Source organism: Gossypium arboreum, chromosome 13 (assembly GCF_025698485.1).
Source record: "Gossypium arboreum isolate Shixiya-1 chromosome 13, ASM2569848v2, whole genome shotgun sequence".
Taxonomy (NCBI): domain Eukaryota; kingdom Viridiplantae; phylum Streptophyta; class Magnoliopsida; order Malvales; family Malvaceae; genus Gossypium; species Gossypium arboreum.
In genome coordinates this window covers 115,558,558-115,581,093 of record NC_069082.1, presented here as the reverse complement: position 1 = coordinate 115,581,093, position 22,536 = coordinate 115,558,558, and the positions used below count along the sequence as shown (strand labels likewise).

Sequence of the window (22,536 nt, the reverse complement as noted above, 5' to 3'; positions counted from 1 at the left end):
GTTCACATATTTGGGCTATTGGTGTGCTTAAAGTGCCATTAATTTGGCTACTGCTCATAATGTCTTCAGTTGATCAAACATTGAACAAACTCATTTCAGCTCATTAGTACCAATTATTAGCTAAATTGGAAGACTAAACAACTTGCCCATTGGTGTCACATATGCATAGAAGTTTCCAAATGACTTTTTTGTTATTTCAATAGCCATTTGAGTTCAATTAAGTGTAATTAAGTTGAATGCTTAGATTCCATTCGGCTGAAACATATTCAGCCTATAAATTGTTGTTTTTGTAATCATTTGAAGGTTACTCAATTTTGAACTTCTGCTCATTTTATGAAATTATATTACTTTGTGAGTGTTCAACTCTCATTGTTCACCTTGGACATGGCATTCACCTATACCTCTGGTTCCTATCTTTTATAGATAGCGAGTCAAGGTTTATTATCTTTTCCAAACCAATTTCACTTAAGTGCTATCTAAGATTCGGGTCAACCTTTTCTATATCGTTGGTTCAATCTTTGCCTTAGCCAAATTCTCCTATCTGTCATTTCAATTATCCTTAACCTTTGTTTTTGAGCCTAATTTTCAACCTTTTCCAGGCCATTCCGAAACAACTCAAGTCTTACTTAATTTTACGATCGGGCAATCTAAACGACTCAAATCTTCACCGATGTGAGTTCGTATCATTTAGTTTAAGGTTATTTAACAAAAATAAAAATAAAAATTATTTATATTATATGATCATCTACAAACTTTCATTTTTAGCAATGAAAATAACTTCTCATCAATATCATCCAAATACTAGTTACTAATGTCATGATTTGAATAAATAAATAATTTCACATCTCAAGTTAAATATATATCAAGAAGAAAAAGAATACTATTGTACCAAAAGTGTTTTACTCACAAATTAGATGGAACAAGTTATATTTCAATTCTTTAAACTTATTTTCTATTTATAAACCATTTATAAGAGCCTAAATGATTCTTTAAAATTTTCACTTTTTAAGTTTCACTTTTTGGTTTCAAAAAACTATTCATCTGTTATGAATATCTTATTAAATAGATGTCCATCAAGGTCAAGATAAGTTTTGATCTATTTAAATTCTAATAGTCATTACTACTTCATTTATACTTCTTATGCCTATAAATAGAGACTTTGGAGAAACTTTGTAAATATTCCGATTGATCAATAAAATACGCTCTCTCTCTTTTACTCTCCCATTTTCTTTGTTCTTTTTCATTTTATAACAAGTTATCAGCACGATTCTCTTTTAATTGCTTTTCTCCATAAGTCATAAAATTTTTTCCCTTTCATCAAGCCTTACCCCTTTCAAGCAACAACCAATGCAATAGTCGGTCACGCTAATTTGCTACTCAAGCTATTGTCGATTGCCTTTTAGAGCTACTGTTATTTTAGTCTTTAATTGAGGCCTACGCATTATGGGTAATCATTATGCAAAGAAATTTATATAATCCTTACATGGTATGTTTTTCTCCTTTGTTGATTGATTTTTGGTAAAATTATTTTATGAAAAATATTATTACTTTAAGGTTTCTTTTAAACTAAAATTCTTTTATTAAATTATAGTATGTATGGTATTTTGATGATTAAAATATTTTATGATTATATTATTGTTATTAAATATGCTTGAAATTACTATATTATATCTTTTAAATAGAATTTATAAATATTTGATGAGAGTATCATAAGAGTTTATAACATATATGTGGTATTGAAATTTGGTACAATGTGTATCACATAACTTTATTGAAATTTGGTACAATGTGTATCACATAACTTTCAAGCATCATACATGAAAATTTTATTTTGTTTATTAAATGATTTTTTACTATTATATTATAAATGCTATTATGAAAACAAAGTTGTTTTACTATTTGTAATAGTGCTCATGATAATAGCTAGGGTGATAACAATGATGTTAAAGAATCTCAGGTATATTTTACTATGATTTATTTATTATATCATATTTATTATAATTGGAGACTGATCATAACAACATGAATAGATATATTTTGATTTGAAATCCACACATGTTTTGCAATAGTGATTATGAAATAAAGAATCAATGGAGGCGTTTAGATGTCCGTCCTACATTTTTGTTGCATTCCTTGGAGCGAATGCAAACATAAAGAAAATAAAAGATATAATCCTGGACTACTAAAAGTGAGAACATAGTAATAAATAAGAGAACAATTAGAGTTCTCAAGATAATTCTTCAAAGGGTAAAGATAACTTATGTTATCAATGCGATATGAAAGATAATTAGGCCACATACATGGCGTATCCCAAATATTTTATTTATGTTAAAATTCTTTAAGGAAGGATATGAGAATATAGTAATGAATTCCATCATTACAGATAGAAAGTATTTTGATAATATAAAATTAGTTGAAAGCTCCGGAAGAGCTAATATATCAATATCTAAAAGAATAAAATTTGTGATGGTTAATGCATTGGTTTTAAAAGATATTCATTGTAATTGATCTCATATTGAAATTGTGAATGAGGAAACTATTGTTATAAATATCTATTTTGAAAGGATGAAAAAAAAACAGGGAGGATTGAGTTATTGATTACTCTTGTTATTAAATTGAATTGATTGTAACTATCTTTGGTAATATTCTTTTGTCATCATCCCCATTAAGGGGTTGGAAGCAAAACATTTGAGTGTGAAAGATCTACTTGTGAGAAACAGAATATGGTAATTCTATCTAAAGTTCGTTATGGTTGGATACACCTGAAGTTGCAAGTTTTTTAAAATTGTGAGTATAACTCTACAGTATTCAGAATAAGTTCTCAATTAAAATTACGTGGAAAAATATTACTGATGAGAACCTTGCAAGAGAGACCTTATTCAACTTTTCATGATTCAAATGTGCTCTTACGGTAGCAATATCATGAAAAAAAAATTACTTACGATTGAACAAAAGTTTTTAACAACGAAACCTAACCATTCCCTCAGGAGAATGTAACAATATGTAATAAATTTGAAAGACATAATCTTTAACGTTGATTTAGTAAATTGAACTATACCAATAGTCATGGGAGATTTTCGTAATAAATTTTCTCACCACCAGAAGTGAAAAAATGAAGAAAGCAAGAAAAGAAAAATAATTTTCAAGAACTTTTTAAGAAGAGAGACAATTTATTTATGAAGAGTCATTGGTTATGTACCTATTGTACACTTGAAAAATAAGATCCACTCTCAAAGTTTGCAATTAATAGATTTTGATTGGATTCAAAGTCTATTACTAAAGTTTAATTTGCTTACTTCTTATCGTCAAGACTCAACATAGAACAAAAAAAAAGTACGTCTTTAAATATTAAATTAACTTGATATATGGTTTAAAGATTTGAGATGGTCTTCTTTTTAAGTTTTGATTACATGGATTACATATTGTTTTAAGCATTTCATTTGTTCATCAAAATGAATATTAACTGATTTATTTATGTCGCTATTGTAGGTTTTATAATTAAATAAAATATTTGATTAAAATATATCAAGTATGTAAATTTGTGTTAATAAACCAATGAATTTTATGATTATTCGGATTTGATTTCATTCAAATAATTGTTAAAGGTAGTCGTTCATACGTTTTATATTATTCCATGTGTTAATTATTTAGAGAAATGACATGAGCAATTGCAAATGAAAAGTTCTATGAGCTAGAATGGTTGGATTTTGAATTAAACTTCATGCATGTTTATGATGATGGTTACGAAAAAAAATTGTTAGTTTTTTATTATGTCATATTTTTATATTTGAGATGTGACATTTATTGATATATTTAGTATAGTCTTGTTTTTATACATGACCTACGCAATTATTCTTGGTAGTTAACTAATTATACAAAACTCGTGTTAAAAGGGTTTTAAAAGTATTTTGAATCGAACTCGAGACTTATTGCACCCGAAGCGAGAATCATACCACTAGACCAAATGCCTTGTATTTGAAGATTTTGGCATATTTCTTGAAATGAATATTGCATATAATTATTTGAAAATTATATTTATTAACTTAAAGACATTAAAGACTTCACATTGATTTAGACATTTCCAGTAGTAAATGTCACAATAGTACTTATATGTGGATACAAAGTAAAAGGAATGATAGTAAAATTATCAGTTTGTTACAATTTAGTACAATTGAAACACATGTTAAAGTAAACCAGAAGTTTATTGATACAAATGCATTTACTACTTGGCGTGACTGGTTAGACCATCCTGATCATATATGATACGAAAATTAATTGAGAATTCATATGGATATTCATTAAAGAACCAGAAGATTCTTTAATTTAAATAATTCTCATTTCTTGCTTGTTCTCAATGAAAATTGATTGTTAGAAACTCACTAGCTAAAGTTGAGATTTAATGTCTTGCACTTTTTAAATGAATATGGGCTCATTCATCTACCATGTGGATGGTTTTGATATTATATGATTTTTGTAGATGCATCAACAAAATAATCACGTATGTGTTATCAACTTGCAACCTGTTGTTTGCAAGATTGCTTGTTTAAATAATTAATTTCAGATCATGGAATAAAAATAATTCATCTTGTTAATACTGATGAATTTATATCTCAGTCTTTTATTGATTGAGTTTGAAAAACTTTTGTAAAGTTTGTTATTTATGCGTATAATGGTTTAGAGAAATTATTGATTGAACATCTCTGATTAATGTCTAAACCATTACTTATAAGAACTAAACTTCCTATTTCAACATGAGATTATGTTGATTTACGTGTTGTACGCATCAAGCCAATAAGTTATAAATCCTCTCTGTTACAATTAGTTTTTGATCAAGAACTAAATATTTCTCATCTTTGAATTTTTTTTATGTGGGTATATGTTCCAATTGCTCCACCACAACACACAAAGATAAGTGAATCTTCAAAGAAAGTTGAGAATATATATTAATTACAAGTTTCTTTGTACTATTAGATGTTTTGAATGTATTGGAGATTCAATTATTATTGCAATTTTGATTCGATAGTTTTCCTGACCTTAGGAGAGGGAAATAATAACTTGTAATGAGTTAGGGGGAGAGTAATTTGAACCAGGAGTTCAACAAGGATAACTCATTACAAGTTAGCTATCAAATGTATTTACAAACAAAATAAGAATAACCAAGTGTTATATACCATCTAATATTTTAATTTGAATCAAAGTCTCAGTAGGACAATTAGAATAAATAATAGATTGATCTGTTCCAAAGATGAAAATTCTTCTAGATAGTCATATAGTAGAGGCAAGTACTCCAAAAGAGACCCAAGATATAATTAATAAGTAAAACTCTAGAACAGATTCAGGTACCTGAAAGTAAAAATTAAAATAATGAAAATAAGAGATCTAGATAAGTTATGTCAATTTGAGAAAATGTGGAACCAAATAATAAAAGTTGTCGACAATAATTTTGCATGCAATATTATTATGAAATAATGAAATAAAAGGAGGATCTTAAAAAAATCTATTGAGAAATATAGATATGAAATGAATTGATCAAAATAGAAAGATGCAATTCAAGTACAATTAAATTTGTGGAGTTTTTGGACCAGTAGTCCAAATATCTAAAGGTATAAAGCCAGTGAAGGTGTAAATGAAGTAGTTTTGTAAAACCAAATAAAAATATGAAGTTTTTTGCTAAGTCTTGGTATTGATTATGAAAAGATATAATATTCTTTTGTGGTGGATGGAATAACATCTAGATATATTATTTTGACAATTCATAAAAGATTTTAACTTGCATTTAATAGTTGTTGTTACAGCCTTTTATGAACCACTATATAATAAAGTTTATATTAAAATCCTTGAAGGATTTAGGATGCTAGTTGCATATTGAAATTCTTGGGAAATTGTTCATTTATATGATTTGAAATAATTTGAACATATGTGGTAAATAGTAGTTGAAGGAAGATTATAAAATAATCCAAAATACCCATTTGTGTTTTTATAGAAGAATCATGATTAAAGTTTGTTATGATTATTGTCGAAACTCCTAAAGAGATCAAAATATATTTCCTCCAAATTTTCCCTCACTCATGACTTTTAAAATAATGTTGATATAAATGCTTAGCAAATATATTCAAATAGTCATTTGAAAAACTAGTATTCAATATTGATTACGTAGAATATGAGAAAGTATGTGGTGTTTTCATGAAAGAGAGTAAATACGCGTTGTACTCTTTTTCCCTTAACCGAGGTTTTGTCCCATTGGGTTTTCCTGGTAAGGTTTTTAATGATCCAACATATTATGCGTATTATAGATATGTGTACTCTTTTTCCTTTACAAGGATTTTTTTCCCATAGGGTTTTTATCTTAGTAAGGTTTTAACGAGGCACATTATCTACTAATGGAAATCCAAGGGGGAGTGTTATGAATATCTTATTAAGTGGATGCCCATCAAGATCAAGATAAGTTTTGATGTACTTTAAATTCTAATAGCCATTAGAAGTAGATCTCTACTTCATTTATACTTCTTATGCCTATAAATAGAGACTTTGGCGAAACTTTGTAAATATTTTGATTAATCAATAAACTACACTGTCTTTTGCTCTCCCATTTTCTTTGTTATTTACTCATTGTCTATTTATTTTATAACACATTCAACATTTTAAAAATACTCTTTGGACCAAATGACGCAACTTTTTGATTTGGGAAGGCTCACTCGAATAGTCATAATGCTTCTGTTGAATAAAAGCATGTTTAACTTCTTCTTTTTTAATCAATGTCATCACCATTCAAAATAAAGTAACTTTTGATCTATTAATAGACTCTTTACCAAACGTGCATTTTCATTCCATCTTCTTTCTTTTTTTTTTTATTTCTTACATGATATATATTATATAATTTTATACCAATCAACTAGCATTTGAGTTTTTTTTTCCCAGTAATTGATGTATGAGACACCCACATCTTTTGCATAATGCAATTCAATAAACACATGAAAATTGAAAATCTAATTATGCGATAAATTTGACATACATTTTCTTACGAGAAAGATTTTTTCTAAATTAAAATTTGACAAGATCACTAATCTTTATGCAACCACAATTGCCAATATCCATCCTCATAATACCATGCATGTAGTGGCATGTGAATGTGTAGTAAACAGACAAACCTTCTTTAATTTCTCATTCAAGTAATTTATAATGTTCCAATATCAAGACTTGCAACAGCATACCTAACCAGGAAGCACCATACTAGCAACAAAATAATGTACAACATCAAAGGCAAAAAGTCTCACATAACAGCACCATAATAGAACAACAGCAAGATGCAAAGAATTTCAATGAGCAACAAGAACTAGTAGCATTGACTGCAACACCAAAAATTTCCCAACTGAACCACATCTCAACAATAAGTACCAAAGCCACTCAATTATAATACAATAAATCAAAAGTCTCTTCCTTAACCTGACTTAACACGAAAACAGTAGTATAGGAGACACCAAAAGCATCCACAATTCAATGAAAGACCAAACCAACCAAACAATATATCTCCACTATCAAAGCTGAATTATGCCAATAATCCAAAAATGTCATAGGGATCCAACAACAAAGATTTATTATATTTCCATTGAGATTATACTCTGCAATATTTTTTTTTGAAAAATAGTTGTTTTATTAAAGTTTAAATATGCCATAAGTCTTTATACTTTTCATAAATTTAGAATTTAATCTTTGTACTTTCATCTCTATTTTTTTTTTTGGATGAATGATGAACTTCATTAGTCTAAGAAAGCAGTTAAATTGCTACAAAAGAACAAAAATACTGTACAATAACTATACTTTAAGTTATACAAACAAATTAACCAATGATACCTCAAGAAACACAAAACGAAGCATTAATAGGGTCAACTCTATTGATTGGTCTTTCTCGTAAATGAGCCTGTACAATCTCTTTAATATGCTCCAAGACAACATTTTCAGTCAAGTAAGATGCACCAAAATACCTCTTGTTCCTCTGTCTCTATATCACATGCAAATATACACTCCAAGCAAGCTTGAGTATAGCAACAAGTAAGGACTTTCTAAGTTTCAATATCACAGAAGCTAACTCTTGCCTCTAAGTTCCTAAAGCCCTATGAATGGAGCAAAGTTGCAAAACCAACTGTAGCACATTCCTTGAAAAACTGCACTAAAAGAAAATGTGATCACGCGTCTTTGAAGCATCCATGTAGAAAAAGCAACAAATATCAAACCAAAATCCCAAAAGCTAGCAAGTGGTCTTAAGTTGGGAGCTTATTGAAAATGACTATCCAAGCAATAAGAGAATGTTAGAGAATATGTAAAGGGAATCATAGCAAATGGTGTCACTCCACCTTTATACCATGAGTTCTAATTGCCTCCCACAATCTAGAAATACTCACTTTAGCATTAGCAAATTGTTAAGAAGAGGCAGCAACTTAAGGCTTCAACTTATGCTGTAACACCCCCTACCCGTATCCGTTGCCAGAATAGAGTACGAGGCATTACCAAGGAGTACGAAACACTTACAGATAATTTAAATATATTTTCATAACAACTTTTCTCGATTTCATACTATTTCATATTTAAGCTTTATTCACCAAAGTATTTGAAATATCATCTTTATGCAAATAGCACACATGAGGTACATAATTCCATAATTATGAATGAACACATTTATTATACATATTCCACATTCATATATCAATGTTTCATGTCTCCATATATCAATAACCGTCATTTTTCTTGATTTTCAGATAATTATGTGTAACCATTCATAAGCACGCAATTCATTATTTCTTCCTGTCAATCACAATTTCAAATGACAAATTCATGTGAATGAGCTCAACCTCATTAGGTGTTTAAATTTTGTCACTTTGATTCACATACTCATAATTTACTAACATATCCTGTCAAACACAATCTCTAAATGACGAAATCATATAATTGAGCTCAATAATAATAATGATAACATTACTTACATTTCTTTTTCCACACGTTACATTTACGACTTACCAACTTGTCCATTCAAGGAACGGCTTACGGATTTGAGTATATCGTGATCTGAAGCTTGAAGTCTAGCTGAAGCACATGAGTGCTAAACGGAGGCCCGAAGGCTAATTGAAGCACACAAGTGCTAAACGGAAGCCCGAAGGCTAACTGAAGCTCATCAGAGCTGAATTGAAACCCCAGAAGGGTTAACTGAAACTCATATGAATTAACGAAAGCTCGTAAGAGCTAAACGGAAAGCAAACACGAGAATTCGCAACAAATGCTGAATCTCGGTTTACTTAGGTAATTTACCATCAATTCATCTTTTTCACTGAAAGATCGTACTCATTTCCTGCGTTCCGTTCCTCCGAAATACTCAGTTCAATTTCATAACTTTTGTACATAATTTACTTATTTTCAACAATTAACATACATAAATATTAATCACCATTCATAAAATAATATTGAAATTTAATAATATTAACAAATGGTCACTAAAAATTGAGTTATATAAACTCACAAGTTCGATTTTTGTACTATAGCCATAATCATAATTTCATAATAAATATTCCAAATAAATCATTATATCATTTCTAATTCAACATTTATAGATTATAATCGGGCATGTGATCAATTTATACACAAGTCATTCATATATATATATATATGTATATTTACCTCCTCCTCCTCTCCATCCACATCCTTAGTATAAATAAATTCACTTGTAAGTAACATTATCCATAATTTTCACTATTTACTTATATGAATATTCAAGCTATCCATTCGTGTCATAGTCACTAAATTATTTTTATCTTGAGCTACAAAACTCCAAATTAAGATATTCTAATTTTCCCTGAAACTAAACTCATGTATATTCTTACCATAAAATTTTCATAATTTTTGGTTTAACCAATAAGTACAGTTTATTCTTTAAAGTTACTCCTGTTCTACTGTCTGACAGTTCCGACCCTTCTTCACTAAAAATTAATTATCTCCTCGTACAGAATTTGAATAATGTTCCCATTTGTTTCTATTGAAAATAGACTCATTAAGGATTCTAAACATATAAATTTAATCCCATAATTATTTTTATTAAATTTTTTATGATTTTTCAAAGTCAGAACAGGGGAACCCAAATTCATTCCGACCTTGTCTTACAAAATTTATTATATCTCATGATTTACAATTCCATTGCTTACATGGTTTATTCTATGAGAAACTAGTCTCAATAAGTTTTAATTACATATTTTGTTCATCTTCTAATTAGATTTATAAAATTTATGGTGATTTTTCAAAGTTAGCTTACTGCTGCTGTTCAAAACTGTTTTAATGCAAGATGTTTATTGCCATTTTTCCCCTAAGCTTTTAATAAATAATAATTTCGTCCCTACTCAATTAGCCTCTCAATTGAGCTGATTTTTATCAATTAACACTTTATTATATCACTTTAAATTACTTTATAACCTTTGGGAATCAGAATTTCAGCACTAGACTTTAATTCTAAACATTTTTACAATTAGGTCCTAAAAATCAATTTCTATTGAAATTACCTAATAAAATCATCTCATAAACAAATTAAAGCTTTTATTTCATGCTATTTCATCATAAACTTACATCACTCAACCATGATGACTTTCAATTTCATTCATGAAATCAAAAACTAATGAATTTAATAGTAGGACCTAGTTGTAAAAGTCTTAAAAATACAAAAATTATAAGAAAAAGGCAAGGATTAACTCACTTGGTGCAAAATTTATGGAATACCAGCTTACAGAACCCCTCCTATGGCGTTTTGGCTGATGAGAATGAAGAAAAAATGAAGAGAATTCTAGATATTCCAATTTGGTCCCATTTTAATTTAGCTAATTTTGGTAATTTTCTAATTTTGCCCTTCTTTCACCCTTTTCCTGATTTTTTCTCAGCTATTGCCACCCAAAATATCTCCTTTGTGCTTATTTGCACTTTAGGTCCTTCCTCATTTGACAATTGAGCTATTTAATCCTTTTAGCAACTTTTACACCTTTTTCAATTTAGTTCTTTTTATTTAATTAACCACCCAAACGTCAAAATTTTCTGACGAAATTTTAATACTACCTCACTAACACTCCATAAATATTTCTAAAAATATTTATGGCTCGGTTTATGAAGTCGAGGTCTCGATACCTCATTCTGGACCCAATTTACCTAATTAATTCTTTTAAATCACCAAATTCACTAATTCAAAAATACTTCTATATTCACATTTGACTCATAGCTATTAATTTATTAAATTTTCGACTAACTCGTCGGATTTAGTTATCTTAAATATCTATTCCCGACACCTTTGAAAATTAGGCTGTTACATAAGCATCCTCCGCCAATTTCAGCTACTCATTGAAATAGGAGCCACATCTAGAAAACTTCTACCCTTTAGCATATATTCACTAACCCAAGCGATCCAAAGAGACCTCTGTCCTGCAAGCAAAGCACAGATAAGCTGCAAAATACAAGCTTGGTTTCATTTTACCACATTTTTTAACCCCAAGCCTCCTCAGATTTAGGAAATAAATTGCCTTCCAACAAAGATGAGCCCCTCAACCCTTTCCAAAAGAAGCTAAGACAGAATTGACAAACCTTCTTGACAACACTCTTAAGCTTTAGAAATTGATGGCTCCAATAAGCTTGCACACTAAAGATTACAACCTTAATGAGTTGCAGTCTACCAACATAACTCAAGTGCTTAGTAGACCACCCTTGAATCCTATTGGTTAAAGCAACACAGTTAGACTGAGACAGCTTCCGAGAAACAAGAGGAACTAAACCTCGTGCAAGAAGTGAGACAGCTTCCAAGAAACAAGAGGAACACCAAAGTACCTCACTAGTAGCCTACCGACTTTAAACCTTATGCAAGAAGTGGGACAGCTTCCAAGAAACAAGAGGTGCACCAAGGTACCTCATTGGTAGCCTACCAACTTAAACCTTGTGCAAGAAGTGAGAAAGCTTCCGAGAAACAAAAGGAGCACCAATGTACCTCATTGGCAACCTACCAACTTTAAACCTTGTGCAAGACTTTAAACCTTGTGCAAGAAGTCGTGAGAGCCAATTACCTCTAACTGTTTAATCCATTTATTTTTTCAGATTTTAAATTTTAGATCTAACTGTTAATACAATTAAAATTATTATTAAATTCACATTCATTACAACATGTTTTGAGTTAAATGGATGCCAAGAAAGTACTTTTTTTTAAATGTCACCTCAACAAATTTAACAAAAAAAATTAGTATAAACAATTAGACCTAAATTGTAAAACCTAAAAAGTAAAAGAATAAAATTTTTGAAAATAAAAAAAAAATAGACTAAATTCCAAATTTGTTACCGATGGCACATTTTAACCTTTTATTAACTACTAATTGCGTCATCAGATACAAAAGAAGGGCAAAACCAGATAAATAATAGGCTGTTCAACGACCACGTCAGTTAATAGAAGCGACCAATGTAGAAATGGCTCTTGAGGTCGTGTGCTTCTACTAAGAATTCCTATCCATCGTTGCTCATTTAAAACAAAAATTAGTTCATAATTTGAAAAATACGGAAAAATTTACATGTTGAAATTCCAACATAAATGTATAAACTAACAGGGTCAAGTACCAATTCAACAAAATATAATGATTTGAATCTACAAAAGAATTCATGTTGAAGTTGAGCATCCAACAAAAATGGTCTTTTTTAAGTTTCAACCAACAGAGCAGTGAGCAGATGAGATCTCCATTTCTGCATCATAAATAACCGGGAAATATATTATATGTAAAAACATTGTGCCAAATGATGCGACAAAAGACTTTTGAATGGTGGAGCTGCTACAAGATGATGTTAGTTTTACATGGGACTACTTAGCCTTCTTAAGGAGGATAGAAGTCCTAAACTTTGCGTCGTCCCTAATGAAGCTCCACCACAGGCAGGTAAGTGGAATAGTTGTGGCATGCCATATAGCATGAGCATCAAAGAATCCTTGATAAGGAGGGAAATCATAGATCTCCAAAAGCATTGCAAGCCCCCCTCCAACCACCACCACCCACAACTTCCAGCGAGAAGGATGGTGAGTAATACCAACCCAGATTGCCCAAATGAGAAGTTGAGCAACCCCAATGGCTACACAAACTTTCATGTTCCACCCTGCACAAATGTTTCATAAAATGTTATTCTGGCTAATAGTGCAAGAAAATCATGTTTAAAAGGGAAAAAAAAAATACAACACTCCAAGGGCATGGAGCTGTCCAATTTTGTATTCTTAATGAGAGAAGTGACATTGCACACAGTTGAGGAAATAAAATGGAGTATCTTCTAGCACGTTATATAATTAGAACATATTATGTACACCTAAACCCACGGACATAATGTACACTTAAACCCTCAGATACTGAAAAAATGTTAGAAGTAGAAACAAGCTATCAAAAGAACATAGATCTTACCATAGTCAAAGGTATAAAAGTTGAGGTACAATATATGAGTAGTTACAAAGGCAAGAAATGGAGCGGCAACCATGACTCTAGCAGCCTCAACTCTCACATTGAAACTTCTTAGTATGGATACAATAAGAGAGTACCCAAGCAGTGCCACAGCAGATGAGTAGTCTAACTTTTCTGTTAAATCCACATCACTGCAGTTCAAACAAACATAGCAGGGTCAGAACAAGACCATCATTTGGGTGTACGTGGAGTTGCTCGCAGAAGGGGAGAGAGAAATTAGAGTTTCTAGGCACGTGTGTGACTTATGATTAAGCCAACTAAGCCAAATATTTTCCAATCTAGACAAGACATTGAGGGAAATGCAACATTCCTACCAACGGACAGACAGAATGCATTAAAATGAAAAAAGAAAAAAATATCCAGCTGGTAGGTAAAATGACAAATTAAATTCCTCTACCGTCCTGTTCTCCTGCACACCTACGATATTGGATACCTTAAGCTAGACATCACAATGAGGATACAATCTTCTAAACACAAGGAAAACCTCACAAAAAGCTAAAAACATATCATGTCTGATACATCGGACTCTGACACTTGAACCCAAGCACATGCAACACAGAACACAGACTTGAGTAAGGAGAGAAACAAAACTAGGTTCTGTTTAAAATGCCAAATCAGGATCTGACTTTGCAAGGTAATAATGGGGCAAGAAGGATCTTATTTGCATATTAGTTTCTTTCGGTTCCCCTTGTTACATTAGTTTTATGATTTTATAAAAGCAAAAAAAAATATCCATCCAAACCGAAAAATATAAAAGCTGTAAGTTTGCAGGTACCACTCAAAAGAACCACACATGTCGTTGATGCAAAGTTCCAAAGACATTATTTCTGGGAAATAGGAGAAGTGGAGAATGGAAAATTTTATTACCGACTGTGGAAAACAGCACTCCAGAGCCATGAGTTCATTGCCAAAAGTCCATATATGTGCCACAAACTTGCATATTCATAGTATGCTTTCTTATCTTGTCTCAAAGGCAAGTTATAGTAAAGAAGGATGAAGAAAGATAGCCAACCATGAAAATGCATTGCTAGGTTGAGTGCAGAGAATGCTACAGAAGCTGGTTCCTGAGCAAATAAACAGCAAAGTCAAGATGAATACTGCAAAAAGAAGTGGCTAAAATTCCATAAAAAAAAAAAGGAAAAATGCTTGATGGAGTAAAAAGAAAAGAAAAGAGCAAACCTGAATTCCAAAAACTCGCGTGAAGGGCCATTTACCATGATACTTGACAGGTCCATGACCAACTGCTTCCCTTTCTTTCTCTCTGTCAATCATACAATTGTAACGACAGTCACTTTGGCAATCCCATTGTTTCCACTTCAAGTAAAGTGGCTCTTGCATATACCATGGACCATCATTGGCAACACCATCGGAAGGAAACTTGCAGTGTGGAAAGCATGTTCCCCCAGCACAACCAGTTTTCTCGCATTCTGCCACGCAACCCCTAAAATTCAAACAATCCATGTTTAGACTACCTAATTGTCTAATCATTTCACACAAAATGGTATAGGATTCAGGATTAAATTATTTTCAAGTTAGAGAAAAAGGAGTATGGCATATTGCAATCCACAACAAAGAACACCCTTACCCCATTTCAAATTACAAAGAAATAAGATGGGTTAAAATATGCCTATAGTCCCTGTACTTTTTGAAAATTAGGAATTTAGTCCCTCTACTTTTAAGATTTCAAAATTCAGGCCTAACTGTTAATATTGTTATTTTTTTTTTTTGGTTAAATTCAGGTTAATTACAGCATCTTTTTTTAATTATATGGCTATCAAGTAAGTAGTTTTTATTATTATTTCAAAATGTCAAAGCAACCAATTTAACAAAAAAGAAAAGAAAAAGTAACAGCATTAACAGTTGAACCTAAATTTTGAAATGTGAAAGTAGAGAAACTAAATTCCTCAAAATAAAAGTATAGGGAATAAATTCCTAAATTTCGAAAACTACAGGGACTACAGGCACATTTCAACCAATAAGGTGCGACTCACTTTATTCCTCTATCATTTATTTTCTTTAGACAGCTTTGCCAAAGCATAATGCTGTTAGATTACTCCTACAACCACAGTGAAATTATTGTGGATTCTTTTGTGGGCGGAACCTATGTTAGGAAAGGCCACTAATTTTGATTAAGGCTTAGTTTTCTTGATTAAGATCTTATTTTAGTCGAGCTCTTTCCTTGGGTTTCTTAATTGCAATTTTATTTCAATTAATTTCTTTACTTTCTAGAAAAGGTTTCCTGTTTATGTAATAAGATTGATCCTTATTTAAAGGGAGGTATGGAATAATAAAACCTAAGCAGAACTTTATCAAAAATGCGAAAAAGAGATCTTGATCTCTCTCTAACAAGTCCTAAGATTTCAGTCTCCCTTTGATGAGTTTGAACTGTCAACCACAATAGGTTGTTCAAGAAATCAAGACAAGGGGAAGACAACCTGACTTTGACTTCCCTGTCAATCGACCAGTGACACAATCCTATTCATGTATTCTTAACAATTTGGCATCAGAGCCTACCACAATGGGCAACTTCATACAAGCATTGTTACAGGAAGAGCGTTACAAAATCTCCAGTGGAAACTAAATTTAATGATATGGAAAATCACATAGACAACCATCGTCAGCAAATGACTTTACAAATCCAGGAATAGATGAAACCTTAATTTTTTACTTTAGGCAAATCAACAATCAGAGATGGTGACAAAAGCAGGAATACAATCTGACTATTGAGCATGTCTCCCACCAGCTGCTGGAGGAGACGACAGGTCACCTCAGGTACACAAAATTAGATTTCCCTACTTTTGATGGGTCCAAAGATGACTTGATTTGGCTCCACGCTGTGATAGTTCTTCGAAAGCCATCACACCAAGGAGGCAGGCCCGTTTGGCAGCCTTCCACAGACTGGGTGAGGCACAACTTTGGTATTATTAGCTTAAGTTGGATAGGCAAATGATGAACTAGTTAGAATTTCTCAATTATTACTCCCTCCGTTTTGGTCTTCCGATAAGCAGCAACCCATTGCGGGATTTGGTTAGCTTAAAATGGACAGAGACTATAGAGCTTAATCAGCGACAATTTTAGGAAAAGTTAGCACGAGCTAGTCAGTGTGTTCCAGTAGACCCAGATGTTGGATTATTCATGGCTGGACTTGATATTCCGTTCAACTAGATGTTCAAATGCACAAACCCCTTCATTTAACCATGGCTATAAGCCTCACTAGAGCCTTTGAATAGTGGCAACAAATGCTAAAGGTTGGGAATAAGTGTAGGGGAACTTGGCAAGGCAAATAGTATTGTTCTGATTGCATCCCAACCTTTAAGGGCAAAAATACGTTAGGAAGAAATGCTAAAGCAAATTCGGTAAATTCATCTACCTCTTTTATACAAAAATTATTAAGGCAGAAACAACTGAGAAAAGGCAAAGGACTTGTGTTATAAGTGTGATGAGTGGTATACAAGTAGGCATCAATATAAGCTCTTTTGGTTGGAATTCGTTGACCATAATGACGCAGAACTAGAAACTGAAATTGAGACTAAACCAAGCTAATTTACACGATCAAGTTCATACTGACTTCAAAATTGAGAACAAGCTCTTTCTGCTGAAGGGAGTAATGTTGTGGACGCTTTTGTGGGCTAAACCTAAGTTAGGAAAGGCAATTGATTTCGATTCTCTAATTAAGACTTAGGTTTCTTGATTGCAATTTGATGTCAGTTGATTTCTTTTCGTAGGTTTCTTTATTAATTTTTTTCCTTTCTAGAATGGGTTTCCTTTTTACGTAAGAATAATAAAACCTACCTAGAATTTTATCAAAAACCATAAAAAATATCTGGTTTATCTCTAAAACGAGTCCTAAGGTTTCAAACTCCCTTTGATGAGTTTGAACTGCCAACCACAACAGGTCATGCCAAAATCTAGATAAGGGGAAGAAAATTGACTACGCGTTCCCTGACAATTGTCTTGTGATATGATCCTGTTCGTGTATTCTTAACAGATATATCATATATGTGCATTTCTTCAAAATATAACTTTGCCAACATAAACAACTTTCATCTGATTTAGGTAGAAAATACAAACTGCTAATTACTTCCATAAATGTCCGACAAACCGGCAAAATCAAGACTTTACTTGAGGAAGCTCATATAAAATACACATGAAGTATTGTTGTGGATGAGTTTGTGATTTTATTTCAGTAGATTTCTCGATTGTGATTTTATTTTAATTGATTTCTTTCCTTAGGTTTCTCTATTGCGATTTCACTTTAGTTGATTTCTTTCCTTTCTAGAATATAGCTGTTTATTTTTGTTTATGAGGAGCCTAATTTATAGGGTTCCTAATCATGTAATAAGATTGGTCATTATTTAAAAGGGTGAATGGAATAACAAAAACCTAAGTTGAATTTTAGTCAAAACCCTAAAGGGATCCAGGTCTCTCTCTAACGAGTTCCAAAGTTTCAAGCTCCATCTGATGAGTTTGAATTGTCAATCAAATTAGGTCGTTGTGGAATTCAAGTTAAAGGAAAGACAATTGATCTCATTTTCCCTGTTAATCATATAGTGACACGATTCTATTCACATATTCATAACAAGTGCAACCTTGTAATTTAGATGAGCAATAGTTATGGTTCTTAGAGGTCATATCACCTATTGCAATTACCCTAGCACTGCAAGTTTGAGAAATTAAATGACAAAGTACCATGTATTACTCCTGTACAGGCTGCAAACTCTAGTATTTGTTTTCTTGTTATAATTCCCTTCTCAAGCATATTATAGTAAAATCAGTTCTTATTCTAGGAATCAATCAAGTAAAAAACTTATCCAGATAAACAATCATGTGTGAGAGGTTAAGACTAGTATCAACAACAATGACACAAGGTTCAATATCAGATATAGGTTTGGAAGGGTGTGAGAGTGTCTGATTAAATCTGAACAACTATTAAATGTATGCAGACATAAGTGCATATGGGTATTTATCATGAAATATGCACATACAAACAATGTCCTCATCCAAAGTATATAATTTGTTAAATATGGTTAACAAGGAAATATTTGTGGAATTGAAAACAAATATTTAAATTCCTACAGCAAAGTCTAAAAATATTCATAGAATTTCATGATCAATTAAGAGAAAAAAGAAAAGAAAAGAGAAACCGAATAAAGGATTAAGAAGTTCTTGTTTGTATATGCAGCCAATCAGAAGCCACAATGATGCACAATTATGTAAACACCGTCTAGTCTTGTGTTCTACTTTCATCCAAAAGGACCCATTCCAACCTTAAGCATCAATTAAATAATGGATACAATTTGCTTTATAAAGAAGGAAAATTGTAAAGCAACAAAGTCAGTAGTTTCCATGAGGTGCTAACCTTGATTACTTATCACCTGAACTAATGCACTCAGCTTTGAGTGCCTTGTTGAGCTACGTTGCCCTGACAGCTATGCAATCAATATAATACCTAGTCTCATCTAGGCAAGCTTTCAAGGACCTTGAAAGCTTGCTTTTAACCACAAAGATGAGTATAGTAACTTTATATTCTTCTCTCGCTAAAATCATTAAAAACTGAATGAAAAAATACTAGACGTAACTCACAAATGCAAACACTTGCAATAAAAAAAAAACTTTAATTGTTGTGACCAACATAAGTTTGTCTTCAACTTGAAAGGAAATTACACTTATCTAGCCGAGGGACAAGCCAAGCAATCAAATATCAACCCTCATGAGCTCCATCATACATAAAGTCTCTTTAACTAACAGAAAAAGTTCACACTATATTAGTAAATGCATATTTGCTATGTGAACTCAAAGCAGCTCCTCCTCACATCCCCAGGTTTTACCAAGAAACCTTGAAATTTCTGAACTTACCCATAACCCATATGAAGCACATATCCATAAAGGGTGCAAAGACCAATTTTTGGGACTTGCATTAATAACATTTATAAAGCTAGTAATACTCAGTGGTGAATCACGAGTTTATCTTTTAAGGTAGCAACACAAACCAGTCACATTATGCATCCACTGCATTTCTTATTGAAGAAATTATCACTAACATTAACCAAATGAGTGGTATAACAATTATTTCTAATGCATGACTCCTTCCAATCTAAGTAAAATGCATTTGCAGTAGACACTGAAACTTCAAAACTTTACAGGACCTGATAAAGTCTCAAGATCCTTCAGCATATCCTTATCGAAAATCAATAATCAAGTATGGTTTTTTTATCGAAACGAACATTAAGCCACAGCAATTTCCCCTGGGTAGTTGGAAAATTGATTTCTTTTTTCCTACCATAAATAAACTTGTATGATGCATAAGCTAAAAAGTAGAACATTAATACATCAAGGGGGGGGGGGGGCAGAGAATTAAGGGTGATGGAGAAAAATTAAAAAAGGAAAAAGAAAACCGAAAAACCTGTAACGTGGATCAGCATCACCAGCGCTAGCATCCAAGAGGCCAACAAGATATGAAAAAACCAGAAACAAAGCTATTGAATAACGATCTATCATCATCTGATTGAAAAAGTGTGAGTAGCAAACAACAAGTATCAGAAACCAAAAGAAACAGAGGAAATGGAGGCAATAAAAGTTTTGATGGGCAAGTTCAATATCAGGGTAATTTTGGTTTCTATGGGTTGGAAGAAGATGAAGAAAAAAGAAAGAATGGATAGATCAAAACAGGATTAAAAGAAAGCAAGAATATGAATAAAAAAGAGAGTAAATGGTTTACCTTTGGTTGGGCCGCTTGCTGGGATTGAGATTGCAGAGTTAGACTACATATAAGAACATATAAAGAAGAAGAAATACGTTGAGAAACGATAGCTGAAGCTGACTTCTTTGGACTTTACAGATTGGCTTTGGGAAAGAGAGAGAACGCCACTAGGCTGAAAATCGTGTGTGCATTCAAAGGGTATTAATGTTTTGGGGCCCAATTTCAGTTTTATTGGATTTATTTATTTATTTAGTTTTAGCTTTCAAATGTTTGGGTCTTGTAGATTAGTTGGACCAACAATAGCTTCCATTAAGCCCAATATGTTGTCAAGAAGATTTTATTTCAATGATTGCTACGTGTTGGTGGCTGATTGGATGGAAATCACATCAGTTTTCCTGACAGTGTTTTAAAGTTAAAATTTAAAATTATATTATTGATTGGGTTTTAATTTGATTGATATAAACATTGTTGTTAATGTAGGAGGACATGAGTTTGAGTGCATTATCTTTTTATTATAAGTTAAGAGAATTATATATAATTTTAAGCATTATAAAAAGAAGATTAGTGTGGGAAATTTTAATGGAAGAAATTTTGAAGTTGAAGTGCTTGAATTTATGAATGGTAATATATACCACAATATGAAAGTTCATATTTTTAAATTAATTTGTATTAAAATTTATATAATTATGTAAGCTAGATTATAACACATTTAGAGAAAGACTTAATATATATAACAAATTATTATCATGTAAAAATTATATACCAATTCTTAATACACATAAAAAATATAAACACCAATTTAGTTATTTTTATGTATATATTAATGTATCAAGTTTTTAATGTATTTAAAGTATTGTAAATTGATATATTAGAGTAGCTGTGTTATTTTTATGTTATCTTTAGTTTTGTTTTAATTATTTTTCTTTCGGTCTCCTAACTAATTTTATATTTTTAGTTGTTTGCTTGCCCAATTTAATTAAAGAAAATTTCCTATTTTTCATGTTGGGGAATATCTCGTAAATTAATTTAAATAAAAATTCGTGTCACACAACGTCTTGACGTGGAATCCAATTTTAGTATTTTATTTGACAATTGAAATAAGCTTGTCAGGGTAGCTTTTTATTGTGGGATATGATTGAAGGACAAATTTTTAATTAACATATAATGATAAACACATTATATTTTTAAAACAACATTTTAAATTTAAACTTTAAAAATGACATTATTAAAAGGTATAATCATTAACATTGAGAAAATTACTTAATTAAACAGAAAGGTGAATTATCCATAAGCCACAAACGGTCCCATGTGGGCTTTAGCTTGTTTGACGAGCTATTAAAAAAATAAACTAACTATAATTAATACTAATAATTTAATTTTTAAAAGTGTTTGGTAATTTATCACTTAATAAAAAATTGTCCAGTTTACTTTAATTATTCTTTTTAAGACTATATTACCCTTAATTTACTCCTCATTACAAGGAATTAAGTTTTTAGCAGTGTTTTTAGTGGCGTTTGGACCTAAAATGCCGCAAAAGTTATATATTAGTGGTGTTAATCAGAAAATGCCACAAAAGGTTAGAGCTATGTGTTAATCAGAAAATGCCACAAAAGGTTAGAGCTATAGCTGCGTTTATGAGAAAAACGCCGCAAAAGGTCAAGTAATAGTGGCGTTTATGAGAAAAACGTCACAAAAGGTCAAGCAGTAGTAGCGTTTATGAGAAAAACGCCACAAAAGGTCTAACAATAGCGGCGTTTAGAGGTGTGCATGGGCCGAGTCGGGCCCATAAAAAAATTTCGGCCCGTTTTCAAGGCCCGGGCCCGGCCCTGCCCGAAATATGGGCCTAGAATTTTGTCCAAGCCCGGCCCGAGAAAAATGATAGGTCAAGCACTGCACGCCATATTAAATTTTTTTGCTTTTTTATTAAATAAAAATTTTAAAATATAATAAATCAAATGCATTTAAAACATAAAACAAATATTAAAACAAAAAAAATAAAAATGGGACTAAAATAATTCTTAAAATAATACATAAATTAAAAATATAATAAAAAGTAATTATATTACAATTAAAAATTAAAACAAATTAGAACTAAATTAAGAACTAAATTATATTAATAACAAAAATTTTACAATATCAAAATAACATTAAAAACAACAAAAAAACTAAAGTAAAAAAACTAAAGTTACTTAAAATTTAAAATAAAAAAATTAAAAAATTAATATTAAAATCGGTAGGGCAGAACTCGAGCCAAAAAAATCTTGCCCGAGGCCCAGCCCATTTTCTAAACGGGCCTCGTTTTTTGCCCAAGCCCATTTTTCGGGCCTATATTTTTACCCAAAC

The 22,536-nt window shown here is 31.3% G+C and overlaps 1 protein-coding gene across 2 annotated transcripts; it reads right to left on the bottom strand.

Annotated features, from left to right (window-relative positions):
• Positions 1-12,521: 12,521 nt before the first annotated feature.
• Positions 12,522-20,403, bottom strand: LOC108464320 (uncharacterized). Of its 2 annotated transcripts, XM_053024465.1 has the most exons (7): positions 20,212-20,403; positions 19,897-19,994; positions 14,673-14,934; positions 14,361-14,557; positions 13,437-13,624; positions 12,848-13,140; positions 12,522-12,738 (listed from the first exon to the last, which is right to left on the bottom strand). In XM_053024465.1, the coding sequence occupies exons 2-6, from the start codon at positions 19,992-19,994 to the stop codon at positions 12,854-12,856; spliced, it is 1,032 nt and encodes a 343-aa protein (XP_052880425.1). In that variant the 5' UTR covers positions 20,212-20,403; the 3' UTR covers positions 12,522-12,738; positions 12,848-12,853. The 2 variants fall into 2 exon arrangements, with proteins under 2 accessions (XP_052880425.1, XP_017620053.1); XM_017764564.2 differs by having other exon boundaries at positions 12,522-13,140.
• Positions 20,404-22,536: the final 2,133 nt, after the last annotated feature.